The 21,829-nt window shown below is 45.5% G+C and overlaps 1 protein-coding gene across 1 annotated transcript in view; it reads right to left on the bottom strand.

Annotated features, from left to right (window-relative positions):
• The window catches only part of COL17A1 (collagen type XVII alpha 1 chain), a 69,584-nt gene that overhangs the window by 2,623 nt on the left and 45,132 nt on the right, over positions 1–21,829 (bottom strand). Inside the window, exons 13-52 of the mRNA XM_027897996.1 lie at positions 21,569–21,634; positions 20,175–20,333; positions 19,749–19,838; positions 19,567–19,611; positions 18,832–18,981; positions 18,180–18,392; positions 17,543–17,581; positions 16,542–16,568; positions 16,020–16,046; positions 15,485–15,547; positions 15,221–15,325; positions 14,664–14,726; positions 13,986–14,021; positions 13,790–13,843; positions 13,408–13,443; positions 13,173–13,208; positions 12,695–12,757; positions 12,321–12,356; positions 11,874–11,945; positions 11,489–11,515; positions 10,778–10,813; positions 10,207–10,242; positions 9,896–9,976; positions 8,835–8,870; positions 8,043–8,123; positions 6,790–6,843; positions 6,622–6,663; positions 5,799–5,855; positions 5,567–5,626; positions 5,043–5,069; positions 4,914–4,955; positions 4,696–4,752; positions 4,275–4,322; positions 3,516–3,629; positions 3,116–3,253; positions 2,447–2,530; positions 1,361–1,489; positions 811–900; positions 480–593; positions 89–241 (exon numbers count right to left, since the gene is read on the bottom strand). Coding sequence (XP_027753797.1) covers positions 89–241; positions 480–593; positions 811–900; positions 1,361–1,489; positions 2,447–2,530; positions 3,116–3,253; positions 3,516–3,629; positions 4,275–4,322; positions 4,696–4,752; positions 4,914–4,955; positions 5,043–5,069; positions 5,567–5,626; positions 5,799–5,855; positions 6,622–6,663; positions 6,790–6,843; positions 8,043–8,123; positions 8,835–8,870; positions 9,896–9,976; positions 10,207–10,242; positions 10,778–10,813; positions 11,489–11,515; positions 11,874–11,945; positions 12,321–12,356; positions 12,695–12,757; positions 13,173–13,208; positions 13,408–13,443; positions 13,790–13,843; positions 13,986–14,021; positions 14,664–14,726; positions 15,221–15,325; positions 15,485–15,547; positions 16,020–16,046; positions 16,542–16,568; positions 17,543–17,581; positions 18,180–18,392; positions 18,832–18,981; positions 19,567–19,611; positions 19,749–19,838; positions 20,175–20,333; positions 21,569–21,634 — 2,886 coding nt within the window. The remainder of the gene's footprint in view (positions 1–88; positions 242–479; positions 594–810; positions 901–1,360; positions 1,490–2,446; positions 2,531–3,115; positions 3,254–3,515; positions 3,630–4,274; positions 4,323–4,695; positions 4,753–4,913; positions 4,956–5,042; positions 5,070–5,566; positions 5,627–5,798; positions 5,856–6,621; positions 6,664–6,789; positions 6,844–8,042; positions 8,124–8,834; positions 8,871–9,895; positions 9,977–10,206; positions 10,243–10,777; positions 10,814–11,488; positions 11,516–11,873; positions 11,946–12,320; positions 12,357–12,694; positions 12,758–13,172; positions 13,209–13,407; positions 13,444–13,789; positions 13,844–13,985; positions 14,022–14,663; positions 14,727–15,220; positions 15,326–15,484; positions 15,548–16,019; positions 16,047–16,541; positions 16,569–17,542; positions 17,582–18,179; positions 18,393–18,831; positions 18,982–19,566; positions 19,612–19,748; positions 19,839–20,174; positions 20,334–21,568; positions 21,635–21,829) is intronic.

Genomic DNA, 21,829 nt, shown 5'->3' with positions numbered 1-21,829 from the left:
AGGAACACCTCAGCTGTGGCAGAGCAGCCTACACGGGGCAAAGCATGGCTTGGAATGTGTGCAGGGAGGATGGATGGTGTCTCCTTACTCTTCAGGTACTGGATCAGCTCACTCCTGAACTCATCGCTGTGGGTGATGTCAGCATAGGACAAAAGGCCAGTTCCTGAGAAGCCTGGTGGTCCTGGAGGGCCAGGAGGGCCAGGTGGGCCCCGGACTCCAGAAACAGAAGAGTATCCCACATCTTGAGAGAGAGAAAGAATTATTTTTCATCAGCAAGAAGGCAAGGAAATTGCACATCTGGGAATCTTGAGTCTCCAACCCCAACTTCCATCCCTTTACAGATTATAATGATGAGATGTTTTTTTTTTTTCTTTAAAGTGATCTTTTTCTCAGTGGGCAGTCACACCCCTTATAAGATTTAGCTTCAGTCCCCCCAGCACCTACAAACAGAACCTCTGTGAGAAACACAAGTGCTTTACTTTGTAGGTAGGCAGAGACGTCCTCCAAAGAGGTGCCTGGTGTTCCAGGGATCCCTGGAGGTCCTGGGGGTCCTGCAGGACCAGGGGGCCCGACCAATCCACTGAATTCGGAGTCTGTAAGACACAAGGTAATCCAGCTGCAGCCCTTTGTGGTGCGTGCAGGTCCTGGCAGAGCCCAGAGGTCTGCAGTGCTGCTAAGGATGAGGGGCCATTGGAGTTTATTCATAGAAGATTGTATCTATCATGATGGGCAAAAGGGGAAATTCTGTGCCTAGAACTGTAAAAAAACATCTTGGGGCTGTGTAGGGACCCACAGCAGGGGTGCACTTACTTCTCAGGTATGCTGTCAGGTCACTGTAGGATATACCAGGAGTCCCTGGGGGCCCAGGTGGTCCAGGAAGTCCAATGCTCATCCCAGAACCTGCAAAATCAAACAGCTCCACGTTATCAGAACAGTTTGAGCAGATACATGGAATTTGCTTTGACTAACTTTAAACTTCTAAGAGTTTGTTGCCTGAACTGCCAAAGTGGGCACAGACCAACTCTTTCACAGGGAGATATATCCTGGCCACAGAGACAGTAAGAAAAGGGTTATAATAGACACTTACAGGTGTTGATGGTACTTCTAAGATGGCTAGGGTGAAATTATGTTCCTAAGCTCAATTTTTAACTAAGCAGACCTCATTCTTAGAGACTGTGGGTAGTATCTTAGCTACAGGGTACCTTTGCTCTCTTCCAAGTCTCTCACAGTCCCTATGAGGTCTCTGTACAGAGGGATTCACACAGTCAGCACTGGAATTGTTTTCACTGACTGTCAGCAGGAGCTTTCTGCTGAGGTCCCAAAGGAACAGAGGGAAACACACACTAATGAAGACCATTACTTGTCAAGTAGCTGATAAACCGCCTGGTCAGCTCATCATAATCCAGTGACAGAGATGTGCCACCTCCCCCTGGTCCAGGAGGTCCTGGTGGGCCCTGAGGTCCAATGAGATACTGACGAATTTCTTCTCCTAGAAATGAAAAAATGCACTTTTTAAGGCCATCCAGCTGCTGCACAGACACCAGGTGTGAGGAGTTCCCAGCCCATGAGCTAAGCCCCCACCACTGGGGAGAGCATCAGAACCTATGGATGCAAAGTCCTTTCCCCTACTCTTTTCTGAGTGTGAACTGTCCTGTGTATGGTGCCAGACACATTTGTGGCAGAGCTGGGAATCTCCTACAACAAGGGTTAGAGGCAGATAAGAATTTGGGTTGCTAAAGGGACTACCTTGTGCTATACTTCTTTGGGACACCCTGGACAGCATCTTGGGTAAAGGGAATGAAAAGCAGCTCAGTTGGGAAAAGACCATGCTGAGGTCTGTGGCATTTCAGTACCATTTGGAGCACAGTGCTGGCCATAAACACCCTCAGGCCCAGCAAAATGACATCCTGGAGGATTATCTATCAGCCCACAGTAACAGTGTGCATAGAAAAGAATAGAGAGCTGGGGATCTTCCTCACCTTAAGGACAATGACACAGCAAGGCTTTGGGGTGGGCAAAAGGAATGAGGGAAACCCTAAGAGAGTGGGGGAGCTGGAAAGGTTTAGTGGGTGACCAAGGTTTAGTGGGAGGGAGACTGGGGAAAATTGTGGGGAGTTCCTGACAAGGAAGGACATAGGCAGATGCTACTTAGATAGACAAGGAAGGGACGGGAGAGGAGACAGTAAGAGTAAGAAACTGTAGAGTTGCAACTGTGGGTATGAAAAGCAAAAGGGTAACAAAGGTAAGGGAAGACACACAAATCTGTCTCAAAAGAACATGGAAGGAGATATCACAGGCCACTCAGAAGCATCTATGGCAGCCCTTTGCCCTCTGAAGCAGCTGTAGGTAACTCCAGCTGAAGGCAGGAGACTGGAAGGGAAAGAAAGATCTCTAGGACGATGAGATGCTTTACCCCAGTTTCATGTTCCCCTTGAGAGTCACTTACTCCTCAGCAGGTCCAAAAGTTCTTGGTACAAAGTGGATGTCGTTGACACTGAGCTGGCAAATGACTCATAGCGACCTGAAGAGCCTGTAGGAATGAAAAGGTTTTACATCAGGATGAGATAGAAGTTGAAGAGGGGTCAGGAGGGTACAAAGGAAAGCTGAATTAATCCAGTTTAACTGGTGAAATGGGCTTCTCCTGCCACCAACTATGCACCAGTTGCAATCCCATATACCCTGATTGTCTCCATAGCTGTGTGGTCTGTGCTCTTCTGACAGAGTTTCCAGGCTACTTTTAAAAGCTCTGGGAATTTCATCTGCTTTAGGAGGGCCCCAAGCCTACAAGACAACCCCAGAATACCTGAGACTGCATATAATCAATAAAGGCACCTCTGTTTGTGTCTTAGGGGTGTTAAAGGGTCTAACAGCAAATGTTTAATGTTAGATGTTTTAAACGGCAGCAACTGCTACTTAATCTAACCATTAAAATAGGACCAAGCTCAGAGGACACCTCAACTCTGTGCTGTCCTGGGCCAAGACTGCTGAAGATGAGTAGGGCTAAGGTGCTGCTATTTAAAGACTGTTGCTTCTCCTCTGGTTCTCACCTCCCAGGTGCTGTACAAGCTTAGCTGAGAGTATGGCTCAGTGCAGAGCTTACCAACACGGTGCTTACTTGTCATATAGCTCATAACACGGGTAGCCAGCTCCGCATAATCCAGGGTCATCCCATCTGCAGTGGTGATGACTCCAGGTGGGCCTGGAGGGCCTGGTGGGCCCTGGGCACCAGTCAAATAATGTCTGACGTTGTCACCTAGGTAGGAAGCCCAAGATATGCCCACATCAGTAAGAGGAAAGACTGACCATTTGCACAATTACCAGACCTGGCAATGAACAGGAAAACAGAAGCACAGTTCTGCAGAGGCCACAGTGGGCAACAGCACTTCACAGTACTCAACAGAATTAAGTCCATAGTAATAGGGTTGCTGTTTCTAAAGGGGGGGACAAGGGCTCAGGGAGCAAAAGAGTGATAGGCATGCATTGCTGACCCACAGCAAAAATCTCGTTATACTCACTCTTCAGGTAGTCAGTGACATACTGCTGAATCTCTTGAGATGAACTTCCACCTGGGCCAGGAGGACCGGGTGGCCCAGGAGGTCCTGGGGGCCCCTGAATTTGTCTGGATCCACCTACAGAAAGCATTGTAAGGAGAAGGAGTGTTTTTGGCATGGTTGCATTAGACCAAGTCATGCTAAAGTGTAATTGCATCAAGCCCTTCCCACATGTCTGGAAAGACCTTTGGAAATGAACTAGGGAGGGGCTCCCCCTCCATCTCTAAACACAGCCTGTGCATGGGCTATTTGGAAGTATAATGTCTTCAATCAATCCAGCATCTTATAACTCAGCCCATGCAGCTCAGCAGGGCTGAGCCCAGAGACCTTCAAATGGGCAGACCTGGTCAGTTTGTGCACCAGAGTGCAATGCTGTGCAGAATATAGATGGAGATTATAAAGCACTCAAGCTCATTAGTCTAACCTCACTGCCCTGCTGCTCCCAATCCCAGTCAGCCTGGGCAGCTCCAGTTCAAGAACCTACTCACACAGAGGAAAAACTCTGGCTCAAAAGATTCCCAGTAAGCTGGAAAAAAAGAAAACTAACAGTTCTTAAATTTTATGATTAAAGGAAAGCTGTGCAAAAAGAGGTTTTGAACACAAATCCCATCAGCATTATATTGGCAACCTCACTGGTAAAAGTTAAAGAAGCTTTTTCAAAGTCTCCACCAGGATGTCAGCATTCCTTGTTAATATCAGAGCAATGATCATCCAGCCTCTTACCTCGAGATGCTCCTGGGATGCCGGGAGCACCTGGGACACCTGCATCACCTGGAAAACAGTGAGGGAAGGGAGACAGATAGTTGTAATGGGGGTCACTGCACATTACATAGTTTGGTCATGTAAAACACTTAAGTTGGGTGTCAGAGAAGCAACTACCCAGCCCTCGTAATGATTGTCCTGAATTAACAGCTTGTTGGGAATACGGAAGAGGCCACAGCAGCTTTCCTGAGTCTTCTGTGACCTGCTCAAGTGCCTTGTGCTCAGAGCAATTCTATCGCCATAAACCTGCTCTGCCTGAAAAGGCAGGGTGAGCACAGCTGTAGTTACCAAAGGACCAGGTTCTGTCAAGGTCTCACCCTTGCTTGGCTGTGTGAGGCCATCAACAAAGAAAGAAAGAAAGAAAGAAGATTTTAAACTTCACCTTTTGGTCCAGGTGGGCCTGGCGGGCCTGGGGGACCCTGTATGGTGACTCTTTCACCTGGAAATTGCAGAAGGAGAGTCAGAGATTCACAGGAATAAAGTGTGTGGACAAAATCCTGGCTCCACTAAAACCAAGCTAGAATCAATAGAGCAGAATTTTGCCCCTGGTTTTAGCCTAGGGACAGTGAATTCAAAAGGGGAAAGGGGGCACAGACTGACCATGGGAGGAGAATGCTGAAAGGCCGGGTTCACCCGGTTCTCCTGTGTGGGACACAGAAATGGAGGAGCAGTTATACAAACAGGCAACCTACCCTGAACCCCATTGACACCTTCTGGAAGCTTCCTTACCCGTGAGTCCTCGTGGACCTCGTTCACCTGCAAACAGGGGAGCAGAGGAACAGTGTTATTGTTTGCTTTACTCTCATCTGCAACATTCCAGCCCACACTGCAGTGTATTATCTTGGCCTTCGATTTGCAGGAGAGAAATGGGTAAGGATACCGGGTGCCAGCTGAGAGGTGACAATTCACAGGAACCCCTCCTTCCATTAGTCCACACAGCATTTTGCAAAAAGACTGTTCCCCTTCAATAGCAAATTTGAAGATCTGAATGCTCTTGAATCTAATGGGCTTGAAAAGTTGGGATGGGAATACAGTGATTGCCTGGCCACCAGTACAGGAGGCCACCAAATTTCTCTGACAAAGAACTGACTTGTTTTATGGCAGACAGGAGTCCCTATTTAGTGAAAACTAAGCTTTCTTACAGCCATAGAAAGGCAGGATGCTTCCTGCTCCCAAGCCTATCCTTCCTTCTTTTTCAGTCTAAGGTGGTGAGATCCATCTAGCACCTTGGTGAGGCAGCAGGATATACCCACCTTGGTCTCCCTTCGGGCCTGGTGGTCCTGGTGGACCTGGTGGGCCTGTGAAGAATGCTTCTGTAATTAAAACAAAAAGATTTCTTCATGGTATGCAACAGAACATGACACCCAACAGAACACGACACAAGGTTTCTCTGGCTCCACCCGGTGCCAGCCAAGTATGTGCTCTCAGGGACCCCAGCAGGACATTCCCAGGGTACAGGTCAGGGAATGAGTGGTAAGAACCTACCTGAGGTGGACATGGAAGATCCCAGTCTCCCTGGTGGACCTGGAGGTCCTGGCAATCCTAGGCAAAAGGGGCACAAAAAGGCTTCAGGAAAGATGAGCGACAGCAATGTATGTAAATGCATTCAGAGCTGCTACATCTCCAGCCATGGCCTTAGCTCTAGTATTTCCCAGTGGATGCTCATATCATCATTTGGTATCTATCTCTCTTAGTTAATTTTAATTTGCCACTGTAGCAGACAAGACAGAGAGACTCTTTTCTGTGTGGTACAGGGTGCCTATCACAGCTGACCTTCACTGCAGTGAAAGGGAGTGTTCAAACACCTGACCTGTCCCCTTTTCCTACTGAGCAGAGAGCAAGGAATGGGGTGCTCCTCTCTCATGTCCTCCTGCACCTCCCCTGTTCTGGCTGTTGAAAGGACACCTATGCAGGAGGGAGAGTGGGGATATGTTCCTCATGATAAGAACCTCCCCATCTGTCCGCAGCTGAAAGTTAAAGCTGGACAAGTAAGAAATAAATATGAAATTGATTGAAGTTACTTCCTTTGGGAACTTGAAAACTTTGGGTGTCTTTCCAAGAAGTATGGCTTTTAAGAATTACTATTCTGGCTGGAAACCTCTGCCAAAGCTAATGTCCTCTGTTGGGTGGTATCTTGATGCAGTGAAATTGTGTTAGTAGGAACCCACTATGGGACATATCGCTTCCAGTAAAGTCAGGCCTACTAAATTCCACCAGGCACAAGATCTGGGATACTGAAAGGCACAGAATAGAGTCACTGGAAAAACCTCCCACTTTCCTGTTTTATTTCAGAGGAACAAGCTCTTACCTGGTGGACCACGAGGTCCAGGGGGTCCCTGCACAGATTCACCTGATGACAAAAGAAACAGCAAAGCAACAAAATGGAATATTTACTCAGCAAACTGCATGGCCCTGAAACGTGCCAGGTGTGTGAGAATCCCCCCGCTTAAGCACTGAGCTCTGCTGTATTACCTACCTGGTGGTCCAGGGGGACCTGGTGGTCCTGCTCGCCCTTGTAAATCTCCAAGCACTGTGCAAAAGAAACACACACAAACAAGGGAAAATTGTTGCTATGGAGCTACTGCTGCTACGGAAACTGTGTTGATACATTGCTGTTAGAAGTTCTTACAATCAAAAGTGGACTAAGGCAGGACCTGGGTGACCTAAGCCAAAGTTGAGGAAGAGAAGACAGAGGATATATGTGTTTGGTTGCCAGCCTGCAGGCTGGGATATGAAGCAAAACAGTGCTGAGCAGGCTGGCAGCATATTGGACACAGGGAGGAAAGTAGTGGTTGCTGAGGGAAATAGCAGAGGACTCAAAGGACAAAGAAGGGAAAGAACTTTCAAGGAGAAGAAAGACTATTTAAAAGAGAGGCAAGTTTGGGGAGGAGAACATAATGCAGACATAATTTAACAAATAGCTGCACTGTGTCATCTTGATTGTACTTTGAGATGTACCCCCACCTCCAAATTGAGGCACAGACTCAAAGTTTGGTGATGCTGAGATCCAAGACTCCTGAACGGGGAATGGGACAGTACTGCAGCATGGCCTGAATCTACATGGCCCCAGTTCAGATGGTGATTAGGCACAGAACACTTATAATTGTGTGCCCTCTTCTGCCTTCTCTCTGCTGCACATTTGCAGAGGTCCCAGACCCTAAGAATACTGACTGAAAGTGCACCACACATCTAGTATTGCACAGAGCAAGCAATTTTCTTGGGATATTGCTAAACCATTCTGTCCTGCTCCACTTATTTTCATCTTAAAATAGCATTTGCTCCCCCGTGAATTCATCCCCTAATTTGCAGAGAGATTATTTCTGTTGCACAGATTAACATGCCTTTTACAACTGGCTCTCCTCTTGCAGATGGCTCCACATTCATACTGCACAGGAACTGCCCTGTGTGAGCACAGTGGCTGAAAGGTCAGGCTGAAAGCTCTCAGCTCTGTGACCATCTCTGCTGTTTGCAGCTGTCCACCAGTCACCATTCCTCAGCTTCCCTCTCTGTGACATGGGACTGGTGCCATCTACCTCCTTCTGAAATGACTTTGGGATGCACAAATGAGAAGGAGGGCAGAAGAGGCAGTCCCACCACCAAGCACAGACACACACTTGCCCTGTGACACGTTGAGGGGAAAGAGGCAGGGGCATCTCCTGGTAGCTGAGAGAGGGCCTTGAGGCTCTGACATGTCCCCAAACAAAGGACTGGAAAGGCAGAGCCACTTACTTTGAGATGCTAATGACGAGACTTCTGTTCTGATAGTTTCTACCACAGTTTCACCTGCGGATCCCTTCTCACCCCGTGGACCTTTTTCAGGAGAAAAAAAAACAAAAAAAAAGAGAAAAAGAGAAAGTGAATTATGTAACTGAGAGAGGGTGATATTTTGTACCCACTCCTCACCTCCCTGACAACGGATTCAGACTTTCTTTATATGAACTGGAGCAGTCTCCAGGTCTGAGGGATACTGCATTCCAATGTGGAAATTACTGCACAATTTGCTTTAACAGTATCACAGAAAACCAGCTAAGAGAGGGGTTCTAAGGGGTCAGCTCTGTTCAGGCCCTTCCAAACAGATGTCTGTGCAATTGGCAGTGCTTTCACAGTGACATTATTCCCAATTGGACTCTAGTTTGTTCTCCTGCCTTTCAAAATGGCAGGAGGTATCCAGCTGGGCTATATCCCCTATCACAGAGAGGCAACTGCACTTGAGAAATGCCTTAGAAATACCAGCCCTCAGAAAAAATAACATAAGGGAAACCAGACATTTGCAGCATCCACAATACTCTGGCTCTTACCCCCCTCTTACCCTCCTCCTTCTTCCCCTGGGAAAACAAAAAATAATAGAAATTCTTTACAAGATTAATTAAGCCAAATAATGCAGCAAAATGAACTGAAAGGAAGAAATCTGCAAACAAAAGGGAGAGGGAATGTGCCAAGGGCTGAGAGAATTCGAAACAAAGGAAAACTAATGAATTCCATTCTCTTAAGAAGCATAATCAAAGGGGATAGAGATCATACCTTGCTGTCCAGGGAGACCAGCTGGGCCAACAGGACCTGGTTTCAAAGGAAAAAAACAACAGGTTTCATTAGATTTCCCTGGTCGTATTTTACAGTAGCAGGAAAGAATCAATAGGCCTTTTATAAGAACTAAGACTATCAAATAATGTACTTTTCTATACAACTAAATGGAATTGCTATGGGGTATGAATGAATCAATGCTCCATGTATTACTTGAAGCTCTGGAGAAGACACTTTTTTTCCATCATTTGGCAATTAAAGTGCTTGGTGCCTCTCAGACTGGAGAAATAAGCAGAATGTCACTGACCACAATAGAAATGCAACAGGCCTCCTCTTGCATTCTCTGCTGCAAATTGAGATTGGCTCTGCCAAACCAGGATTAGCTCCAGCTACAGGGCTGGAAGAGGCACAGAAGTGCCCTGAGAACCGGGGCTAAGAAACTCTGCTGCCTGACACCAGCATGTGGAGGGCAGTGTCTGACCAGGCACAGAGGAATCTGAGAACTGAGCTCATGCATGGCCAGAGTCTGTGTGTGTGTGTGTGTGTCTGTGTGTCTGTGTGTGTTTGTGTGTGTATGTATGAAAGATTTCCAGATGCTCATGAGGGAATTCTGCTATCTAGAGTTGAAAGCTAAGACTGGAAGACAAGCACCTCCTCATTTCAGTAACAGTGCCAGGAAAGGGATCAGACACAAGCCTGCTTTCCTGAGCAGCGAAAGAGCTGGATTCCACTCACTGGATTTGACCTATCACTACTTTGTACTCATCAGATCAAAGGATAACAACAGTGTGCCCAGTTCCTTCATCTTCTTGTCCCTCCCTGCTGTCCTTCTTCACTATGATCTTATTCCATTTCTCCCCTGAGGCTGCTGCCTTTCTAACTCATCCTGACCCTGGTCTTTCTGCAGGGAAGGGTGAGGACCACGAGCCCTGCATGAGCCATCTTGCCTCCCAGACAGGGCAGTCTGGCAGAGACATGAACGTTGTACATTAAAATACAAACTGGATGCCCAGCAATGTAAGCTGCCTGCAAAAACCACAGCAGGCGAGCGGTTTCCTCACCTGGAACACCTGGAGGTCCAGTGGGGCCAGGTGGGCCTGGGGGACCTGGTGGGCCTGGCAGGGTAATAGTTGATGAGCCCTCTGAAAAACAAACACGCACACTTGCACACACACAGTTATATGCACACATCCAGGGAATGTGTAACAAATCTACACTTTAGGAGTCCCACATCTATCACATATGTATTCTCCCAACACAGGAAGCCTCAGTACAAGTCTGACACACGGTTGAGAGGAACTGAGGATACATAACAAAAACCAGAGAAAATCTCCAAAAGCAGAAGTGTTTGAACTCTCACAGCACTACATACCAGCACTTATGACTTTTCCTGGAGCTCCAGGTTCTCCTAGGAAAACAAAGAGACAAAAGATGAGCTTCTTTTTTGGGGAGGATCTGTAACTAACTCAATGACATTATGTTATTAAACATGTAATTTCTGTCCTCTTCACCCCTGATCTCTTGCCTGAGAAGTCATAGCACTAGAAGATCATGGGGGAAGCAAGAGAGCTCAGCTAATCCAGAGATATCCTCTGATCAGCTTTCCAAGCACTACATCTGCCAGCATAGGAAATAGGCCTTGATTTATCCGGGGCAGGCACACACAAGCTTCCCTTGCAGTCACCAGGCATCACACTCACATGCTCAGGGCAGAACAAGGCGTGCTAAGGTTTTCTCAGTGAAGAGCTGTCATGCCACGTCCCTCAGCACATGCCCTCCCTGCCTTTCCTGTATGCTCAGGAAAAGCTATGGCTACCCTGTTTCTCAAACCTCCCCTTCCCAAAGCCACTAGATGCCACTGTTGATCCAGGTACTGGTCAGCAGAGCAGCTAATCCTCGCTAAAATAAGTGAAAAGGAGTATTAAGGAAGAAAAAAAACTCACCTTTAGCCCCTGGTCGGCCTGGGTTGCCTGGAAGTCCTGATATGAGGTAGACAAACAATTTGAAATGGTTAGTGTAAATATTGTTTGCTGCACTTCTTCCAGGTGCCCCAGTGGAGCTTCACGTGTGGGTTTATAGGAGCTCCCTACTCCAGACCTTGGCTTTCAGCATTATGAGCAGGTCCCTGACAGCATGTGGAAGCACAGATTGGGGTGGTAGTGTCCCTGGGCCTCCCTGCTCCCACTGCTCCCTGGATGATGACATTCCTCCCTAGATTTACCTGTAGCTTCTTCCAGGTACTGCTACCTGTCCTGAGGCTCCTGGATAAATTCCCTGGTGAACTGCCCCCCCAAACCACCACTGCTTAAAGACGTCACATTCTCTGTTTCCACTTCTATTGCTATATCCTCTCCCTTCTGTTTCTGCAGCTGATTAGAAGGGCCTTTCAGTGATGCACAGGGAACACGTTATTCGTTGAAAACTACATTTTGGGGAGAGGCAAATTTTCAACACTCCAAGGCCCTGCATTGCTCAATATCTACACACCACCCACAAAACCTTTCTCAAAAGCCTAGGGAGATACAGAAACCTTGAGATGTCGCTCAGGTCACTCACCTGAGCAGCTGAGAGGGAAAATTACAAGAGTTTTTTGAGCCCATATCAAAATGATATGGATAAATATTGATAAACTGGAATACAGTGGAAAAGCCTACCTGGCGGTCCTTGGGGTCCTGTGAGACCTGTCAGAAAAAGGCAAAAATTCTAAGATGTCTAAACAAATTTCAGGTGTGAAAAAGACAGACAGGGAGAGAAGGATTACATTTACATGAAATTATAGCACACAGTTCACAAGTTGTGCAAACTGGCTGAGCAACTGGTGTGTAAACTGAAGGCTGGCTCATAGCAGCTGATGTTTGCAGTGTGTATAATCCTGAGATCATGAAGGGTCTGGATTCCCATGTATTTTCCTTTCATCACCATCTTACAGTACAGAGATCCTCTGCCAGCCTTAAATTCAAATTAAGACTTGAAATTGCTGACAAAGACATCTGTAATCCTGACTGAGCAAAAAGCATTTTTGTTCTCTGTATGTTTTACCTGGCTCTCCTGCATCTCCAGAGGGTCCTGGAGGGCCTCGGACACCTGGCATTCCCATCAGACCCGGTTCACCTACAGACAAAATTATCATTAACAAGACATAAGTCACTGACTTACAGTCTACCAATCCATTCAAGCTTGGCCACCAGCTGTGCTGCAGCACTTTCTACCTATTGCATCCTCACAGCCACCTGGCCGTTTCCAGCAGCAGTGTCTGAGAGGGGAACATCAATGACAGAAGAGTTCTGTAGGGAGAACTCTGTCACAAGTTCACAGGACAATCCATTAAATGTCTCAGTTCTATGCTTACATGGTTGACTCTACAGATCTGAGACAGCAAGATCCCAGAATGTGAATCTGCTGTCATCTTTCTCCCACCCCTTTTACAAATCCAACTCCTGCCAAGTCAGAAAGTACCTGCACGTCTACCTCGAAGGAATCCCTTACCTTTTTCACCTGGCTGTCCATCACGGCCAGCTTGTCCTGTCCAAAGGAAAGAGATTGTCAGGGACTACTGAAAAAGTACCATAGTTGTCCTGTCCTCCTCCTAAGTGGAGCACAGCCCTAAACATAAAAGAGTGGCTTCTCATCATGTTGCATCTGAAAGAAACCTTGGCTGCAGTTACCAAAAATCCAGGAAACACTCGTGCAAAACTTCTCTACAGGACCCCTTTCCTGAGTGCACAGATTAATGGGAGCTGTCTAGAGAAACCAGTATTATTCCACACCTGTGCTGTTTCCTTGTCTGTGCTCCCAGAAAAACACTCTGGGTGGCAATGACATTGCCTCACATATGAAAATAGCTGCTTTCTGTTACCCACCTGCAGGACCTTTAGCCCCTGGCTCTCCTGGAGGCCCAGGCATTCCTCTTGAGCCTTGTTCACCTGTAGCAAAACAGTATGAAAATGAATCAAACAAATCTTGGTGGAGATACAATTTATGACTGTCAGATATATTTGCTGCTTTGCAACTGAAAACCAGCATTGACAGGATGTTCAGAATTCATGATTCATGACTGTCCCTGGGCATTAGAAAAGCTCAAGAGATGTGAATAAAGGGCATGTGAGGGAGGATTTCCCTAAAGCTAAATATAAAGACTGCTACCAAGATTACTGGAATCAAGAGTGGGATCTATTTGTTTATAACTTGGGTGCAAAAATAAAACTCCTATAACCAGTAACATCATTATACTTTTCCAGAAAGCTAACTGGGACTGGCTGGACTATACTTTTTTTGAAAACTCAAATAATGCACATGCATATTAGATAGGCTGTTACTCCAGTGTTCCAATCTACTGACCTGTCATTCCACGAGAACCCTTCTCACCCTGATCACCTGTGATATGAAAAAGGGAAGGATTAAGTGAGATTGTTTCATTGTAAAATGTTTCCATCAGAGAAAATAAAGTCTGCTTTCTGACAACAGCACAGAAAAAAAAGCCAAACAAGGATAGGGTTAGTACCCATGGACAGTACCCATATCTAAAGGAATATAAAGAAAATAAACACAGAAGACAACTAACTGATCAACATACCTTTGGGTCCAGGAGGTCCACTGGCTCCTTTCTCACCTGAAAGGTACATTGAGGATTGAGGAACAGTCATTATAAGTCATAAGGGAAAGAAATTTCATGCATCAAGAAACAGACAAACTTGAACTGAAATTCCTTTCCTCCTTTCCATCCATCAAATGTTTCCTCACCTAGACTACTCTATTACCTCTGTGTCCCCTTTATTTCTCAATATTTGCTTGCAACAACTCAGTTTGGGTTCTCCTCCCTTTTCCTCAGTCTTATGCTTTTCTTTGCCTGTAGCATCAAAATCTTACATGGTCAGACCAAGTCTGCTGCTCAGGGCAGTGACAGAAAAGCACATCAGCCAGTGCTGCTGTAAGTGGCAGGGGGAAGAGAAACCTACCTTTGGCACCTGGGAGACCTGCTTCTCCTCTAAATCCTTGTAGGCCAGGAGGACCTGCACAAGAATGAGATGGGGGTTTCAATTCGTGCCACTCACCACAACGCATCACTGAAGCAGAAAAAGCTGTGAGAAGCTGTCATTCTGTTTTGGTTTTCCCTGCTCTCTAGATGCCACAGCAAAGGAATGCAGCACTCACCTGGAGGACCTTGTGGGCCTGGAGAACCCATCAGACCTGTGAACGAGAAACATGGATTTTCTTTCAGTAACACCACAATTAGAAAATGAACAAATCTATTTCAGTTTGCTCGAGAACACCCACAACCCAATAGGTGTTTAGCGGATTGGAATTTCCCCAAACACTGGAAGAATTTGCATCCCTAGCATCCTCAAAACCAGGACAAATTTACAGAACTTAGTTCTCTGTGACAATGAAGATGTGTTTTTCCCTAAAGTAAAAGCTCCATCCTGGCTGAGATGCTGGTATCTGTGCTTCAGGTGGGACCCATTTTTTATAGTACAATTTTTATCTCAGTTACATGGACTGTAGAATTCTAACTCTATTAGAAGCTTATTAGGGAAATGGAGTTTGCCTTATTATTTCTGAAAGCAAAGAGAAAACAGCTGGAAACATCACACATCCTAAAGACTAGTGTTTTGAGAAATCTCCCTGTGACTCCCCATTCTCGCTAAAAATCTCCAAGAATCTATTGCTCTAAAGGATATGTGTAACTACCAAAGTAAATTTTATCTAAACTGAGACCATTAGTTCACTTTTCTGTTTACTGCAGAGCCAGACAAGTGAAACAGGAAAGTTGGGATGCTCGTTTACCCCTAACCACTCTGCTAAGTCCTCTCTCTCCATCTCCTTATTTACCTTTTAGGCCAGCAGAACCTGGGGGTCCAGGTGGCCCAGGAGGACCTGGCTCACCAATAGCACCTGAAAAATAAGAGCATGAATAGTCACAACAGAATATAACTGTACTCCCATTTTTACACTATCCCATCTCCTGTTACTCTTTCTCTGGCAAGTGTCATAAATAATCTGCTGGTCGGTTCAAAACACCCGAATAGGCACTCATTGCCCAAGAAAAAGATACCAGCTCCCTGGGCTTCACCAAGACAAGTCCCCCAGCTTTGGTGACTGGGATAACAGGGAAGAAAAAAACCTTGATACTAAAGAGCTTTTGGTTCTGTCGAATTCAAACTTGATTGTCAGACATGGCAATCCAAAACAACCCTTGTTTACCTGTTATAAGTTTGGCAAAAAGAACTCTTTATACCATATTTGCCTATGCTGGGGAATGTCTGACATGAAATATGGATTGGAATAATGAAATCAAATTCTGCTGCTGAGGTGTTTTATAAATTGGGAGCAAACCCTAGCTTTTGTCCATCTCTGCTTTATCCAACAACAAGACACCTGGTTCCTACCTCTGTCTCCTTTTTCTCCTGATCCAGGTGGTCCTGGCTCCCCTCGAGGCCCTGGTAGACCCTCTCGACCTCTTTGTCCCATGGGACCTTCCATTCCAGGCTCACCTACAGACAACAAATGCCATGTAAAACAAGGTGTCTCCAGGAGGCCTTGGGCTAAAGGATCCATGGCCACCTCCACTGGGGAAGGGAATCTGGTGCCTGTATTCCCATGCCACTGTCAATCAGTTGTGAAAGACTCACAACATTGACAGAGAGCCTTACCCATGCTGCCTTTCTGTCCTTTTGGTCCTTCTGGTCCTTGGTGCCCAATTGGACCAGGAATTCCTGGAAAGAAAACCACAATAAATGTTCACAGTTCTTGACTCTGCACCATGAAAGAATAAAATGCAAAGTAGGAGAACCTGAAGCCTGGAGGGAATAATCAGCTGAGGTAAAGAATATACTACTCAGAAGGTGGGCACCAGAAAGGGGATGTCTTTAGAAGAACACAATACATATAAGCACAAAGAAACCAGGCCAAGCACTTATGCAGCTGTAGAACTCTTTCAGTGGTAGGCTGGGATCTTCACAAATCCTAATTCAACTAAGTGGAAGTCTGGCCAAGGCCTTGTTGTAACCAAGTCTCTAAGATGTGTCTGACACTCAGCACCAAGATATTAATCAAATGATAAAGTCTATGCTAAATATGGACTCTTTAGAGAACCACCCTGAGCTAGATCTGCAGTGCAAATCTGTTCTTGCCTACAGTAATGCCACTAAACGTCCTCCCTCAAAGGGCAATTGTACTAAAGCTCACCTGGGACACCAGGAAGTCCTCGGTCTCCTGTAGAGAGAAAGAAATAAAGAGTCAGTGTGAAATACTGTCTTCCCTGTTTGTCACTTTGGCTGACCCTCACCTCCATGAAAAGGAGTTTATGTTCCTGGGATGTTTGCAAGTTTTACTGTGTCCAGCCATGCCATTTTATCTCCCTTGTATTTACACAAAGAACTGAATCATTCACACCATGCAAAATCCTCTGAAGCACTCTGTACTTCACACTGTGATTAAACCAGGTAGAGTCTGGCTTCAGGAATGAGTTTCATCCACGTGAAAGAACTTTCTAAATTCAAAGTGAGATCTGTTCTCTCTTCTACTATGAACTCTAAAATTTTCTTTGCCCAGAAGAAGAGAAAAACCCCAACCATCACAACAGTATCTGAACTAACAGATAACTAAAATCAGCTTCTCCAACTTCTGGAATAGCAAAAATCCATTTGCTACTCAGACCCTATGGAAGGCTACTAATCTATCTGAGAAAGCATGCAACTCCAAACTCACCTTTTGGACCTTGTGCTCCCATGTCACCTGGGAAAAGTGCAAAAAAAGTTGAATTAGGAGATATCCTGGAGATATCTCCTGTGATTACTCATTTACTTTGGTTTCCTAGTTGCTTTCCCACCTTCAGTGAAGCACAAAGGAGTTAAGGGTGAACAGGGACACTTCATAATTGAATAGTGAAGGATCAAACCCATCCCACTAGTGGCAACCATAACCTGGCCTTTCACATTGGCACAATGCAAGATTTGGCCTCCTACATTGTTTTGCCTGGGCTCAGAGACTCTACAGTTAACATGGAAAACTGCCTTTAGTTCATCAGGACCAGGGAAGTGATCATCTCCCTGTACTTGGCAGTGGTGAGGCACCTCGAGTGCTGTGTCCAGTTCTGGGCCCCTCCCTATAAGAGGGACAGTGATGCGCTGGGGTGAGACCAGACAAGAGCAACAGAGCTGGTGAAAGGCTTGGAGCACACAGCCTGTGAGGAGCAGCTGAGGGAGCTGGGGGTGTTTAGACTGGAGCAAATGAGTCTCTGTGGAGACCTTATCGCTCTCTACAACTACCTGAAGGGATGTTGTAGTGAAGTGGGGGTCAGTCTCTTCTCCCAAGTAACAAGTAATAGGACAAGAGGGAATGGCCTCAAGCTGCACTAGGGGAGGTTTAGATCGGATATTACAAAAAAATTCTTCACCAAAAAAGAATTATGGAGCTTTGGAACAGGTTGCCCAGGGAAGTGGTTGAGACACTGACCCTGGAGACATGTAGATGTGGCAGTTAGGGAGATGGTCTACTGGTGGACTTGGCAGTGTTAGGTTTACAGTTGGACTCCATGATCTCAGAGGTCTTTTCCAAACTAAACAATTCTATTATTCCTTTTGTTTAAGTATAAACCATCTTCATCTTCCTCACTGCCGCTTGATCCTTGTGGCAACATCCCCCCCAAACATGTGCATTGCCAGAGCCGAGGAATTGGAGAGGGAAAAAGAAGGACTATATGGCTGTACCTTTCTCACCACGTTCTCCTTTCTCCCCTCGGAAGTAGCCTGTAACAGGAAGTGAAGGGGCTGTTAGAGTGCATTACACGACAGAGTAACTACTCATTTCATCTACAAGGATCCATCTATTTGGATTCTGAGACTACAGGCAGCAGAGTATGGCTTTGTGAGTTTCTTCAGTAAATTTGTTTTTGCAAATCCATGAAATTTCTGAAGATGGGAGAATGTAGGCTTCCCTTTTGTTAACCTCTTTCCATTCTCTGCGAAATGCAAGGAAATCATTTTTCCCTTGCTAACCAAAGTAGCGTGAGAAACAAGGTGTGGGTTCATTTTTCTGTATAGGTCTTCCAAAATGGAAAACACACTTGCTACAGCAAACATGATACATCCTGGACCAGGATGGCATGTCTACAACTTTCTTTCTTTTCCCTTTTCTGATAGATTTAAGGGATGCACCATCAGTGTTAGAGGCAGCACTCTGAGCTCCAGCACAGCCTGTCTCTGAAGACAGGTGAGGGGACTACTTTTAATAGACTTCAATGAACTCAAAAAGTTCCAGTCTCCAGGCCCATGGGAAAGCAAATGCTCCCTTTCCCCCTGAAATAATTTGGTCTCATGCAGCATCACAGGTATTGACTTTGCTCACCTCGTTCCATTTCCTTGTTCAGTCTGCTCTTCACCATCAGCCAGACTGACTCTTCATTTTCATAAGGGAAGGTTGAGGAGGGTGAGATACCATGAAGAAAGTCTATTCTAGCATCCTTTTCTATTTTTGAATTCCCTTGGTTAATTGCCAGGAGGCCACCATTGATTTTTTCCAGGTCTTCCACACGAGATTTCAGCTTTCTCACTTCTTCCGCTGGAAGGTCAAAGGAAAATGCTATGGAACATTCTGCCACATATGCAGGCCTGAAATACCTCCTGCTATCAGCAGGGACATGGCAACACTGTGTCAGATTGCTATGGCCACCAAGTTTTGCAGAATTCTTTATATCCTTTTTTTTTCCTGGAAGGGATATCTGAAGTTTAAGTGGCAATTTATTCTCAGAGCTGTAAGACCTCAGATCTCAGGAGCTTTCCAGTCCTCCTCATCCCAAGACTAGATAACCCCTCATCAAAGGTTTATATTCCCTGCCCATTCTTTCTGTCCATTCGTAATATCTTAGTGGCAGTCACCATCAAGCTGAATGTGCTCCTCAGTTCTCTGCCTTGGTATCTCTGGTGCTTGGCCTCTCTGCCACCTTACACCCTCTGTCCTTCCATCCCATTCAACATTTTGTTCCTCAGTTATTTCTTACCCAGAGCAATGAGTCCAAAGAGCAATCCAAGGAGAAACAACCAGGCTAGAAGCAAACCCAGGAGCCATTTCCACCAGGTACAGCAGGAACCACAGGGACACCAGGATGGTGCTGATCCAATTGCACCCCCCACATCACCACTTCGTATTTCTGGAAGAGAGAAGGAGCAGTCTCCTGGTTAATGAAGAGTTCCTGGACTTCAGAGTTAAGAATCACTTACAAAAAAGATACCAATTATCCATTATACAAAGGGCTAGGGAGAAAAATCTTTACACCACACTCTGCACATGGTCCATGTAATTCTAATCCCTGTGGAAGCCAGGAACAGTATTTTCAAAGGAAATTCCAACAGGAGACAACACTCAGTGCATTTTAAAATAACAGTTGAAAAAAATTATCCGCTTGGGGGGTCAATTTTTTGGACAAATTTGAGACAAAAAATGACAGCAATGGCCAACGTGGTCTGTCTGAGCCCTCTATTCCCCAGAAATCTGTCCTGGTAGCAGGATGCAGCTGAACTGTCTGCTATCTGATTTTCTCTAGCAATAAAAAAACACCCCAACTGCCCACTCATCTAGAATCAAATCACTGGTACAAATTTCTCTGGTAGCCTCCTGAATATTCTGTCCCTCTGATGTCACTGCACAGAGACCACCCATGTCCCTCAAGAACAATTGCTTTTTGTATATTGTGCTTTGATGCTTCCTTCAATGAAAGTCTGATTGTGTCACTTACCTGCATAAGTTTCTTTATCCCTTTTTGGCATGGATTTCAGTCCTCCTGTTTTAACAACAATAAAAGATTTTACTAGTCTTTCTGTACATGACAAAACTTAGAGTAGGTGCTTGAAAGGGAATGGTAGTAATGGAGACAAAAGGAAAAAATTCTATTGCATTTCCACAGGGACAAACTCTTACCATTTGCATCTGATTTTAGGCCAGTATCTGTAGCATAAGAGGAGGAAAATCCCTGCTTCTCCTTCTTCAAGGTATCGTCGGCAAAGGATCCTGAATAGGAATCAAATAAACATTACATCAGAAGTTGAACCAGGCTTATCTCCTTTCATTGGCAAAATGTATATTTTTATCGGGAAGACACAATTAAAACCAGATCTAGTTTTTTTGCTCTCAAAGCTCCTGAGCTTTGTGAAATATCCCACGGCATGCTCTGGTGCTTCAAATTTGCAAAAGCTACACCCAGATTGCAGCTGACATGGTTAAAGGTGAACTGCCTGCCGGAGCTTCTGGTCTGACTTACAAGTCAGGTGTAACGTCCTGAACCCTGAACTTCTCTCCACTTCTCAGCCCTCAGAATATACAGATGTCCCAAAAGAAGGAAGTTACCTCCATTAAGCCCAGTGGCAGAGGCATTAAAGACTTTGCCACTGTCCTTTGTCATGACCAAGAGCTCCATCTCCTTTGCTGGGGCATTGTCCTTCTCCAGCAGCAGGAACTTGCAGTCTTTGCGCAGAACGTCATCTCCCTGGGAGATGACCGTTCCTCCTGGAATATTGGTAAAAGGGGATAAAAAAGAGGAGATGAGTGTGAGTCCATAACTACATAACCAGACTACTTTGGTTCATTAAAATACGTAGACACATTGTGATTGGGGTTGCCACTACTACGAGCACCCTGTAAGGGACACACTGGTCACTGAGGCTGACAGCTGTGCATGTCACCAGCTTTCTTTAGATGTGTGTTTCACCAGCAGGGAAGCAACTGCTACCAGGAATGGAGAACATCAGGAATTCAATCATGTGTGGAAGTGATTTGTTGAATGACCTCTCCACTTCTCAAACACACTTACCATGGAATCATGGAAACCCAGCCTGAGAGAGACATTCAGGGGTCAGCAGGGCCAGCACAACCCAAGCTGAGGAGCTTCTCTGTCAGGCACAAAGCACTCCACATACTTGGGAGCCAGGCAGGGTTAGGAGACACTGAACTACAGTTTGAACCTTGTTTGGCCTGTGCCAAACCTCAGTAAAGGCATCACTGTGGTCACTCTTGTGCCACTAGGCATTATCAAGTATGCCTGGTATGGTGTACAAATGTGAATTTGCGCACAAATTAACACAACATTGAAAGTCAAGATAACTAAAATGGTATTATTCCATTACTCTAGCAGAAACCTGGAGTAAACCTTTGTTATCATAACTTCTGTGGTCTTCACACCTATTTTAAGCCTCATCTTTGGGAGTCCTTGGGTTACAAAACAAAAAAAAAGAAAAGTAATTCATAACTCTCAGAGTTGCAGAAATGAGCTATAAAGGATGAATTTCAACTGTTCAAGGACAAAGGGCAGTAGAAAGACTTCAACCTCTCTCATTAAAAAAACCCTAATCTGAAAATGTGTAGGTCAATTCATTTGTTTTTGGGTAGTTGAAGCTGATACTACTGCAAAATCATGTTCAAGAACAACCTTGCAAATATTTTGGTTTCAAATGAAGTACAATTCAGATGTGTGCTCTTCTATCCAGTTTGCTGCCTGCTGAGCAGAAATAGCTGCAATAAAATAATCAAATTTATCACAGGGTGGGGAGATCTGAATCAGACCAGTTCATTTGTTCATTCTTCACTTTTGACTCACTTTCTTTTCAGAAAGGTACTGGTAGGAGACTTGGCTACTGAGAAGTTAAGCACCTGAGTGTCACTCAGCTGGCTGAATCTCCAAGTGGTTTTTATTATGATATACATGTACAAGGCCATACCTGAGCAGCTATAAATGACACGCTCACCTGCTGAGGCAGACACAGCAGTACCTGCCGTGGTGTTGCTCTGAGACATGTTCTTCATCCCGTATGCTGCAATGAGGAAATTCAAGAATGACAACGATGAAGGATGTCAAGGGATCTACACACACCAACCTTGGGCTGCAAACCATTTCAACAATCTTTTCCCATTCAGCATACCTAGGACAACTCAAACAATTAAGGGCTTCCCCGGCCAGCAAATCTCTAGTGCCCTAGGCACTGGGAGCTGTTACTGCACATGCAAAG

Source organism: Empidonax traillii, unplaced genomic scaffold, assembly GCF_003031625.1.
Source record: "Empidonax traillii isolate 1590-97213 ecotype Southwest subspecies unplaced genomic scaffold, ASM303162v1 scaffold574:size890810, whole genome shotgun sequence".
In the NCBI taxonomy this organism is placed as follows: domain Eukaryota; kingdom Metazoa; phylum Chordata; class Aves; order Passeriformes; family Tyrannidae; genus Empidonax; species Empidonax traillii.
The sequence above is the reverse complement of the archived record's forward strand: the minus strand, read 5'-3'. Positions and strand labels throughout refer to the sequence as shown.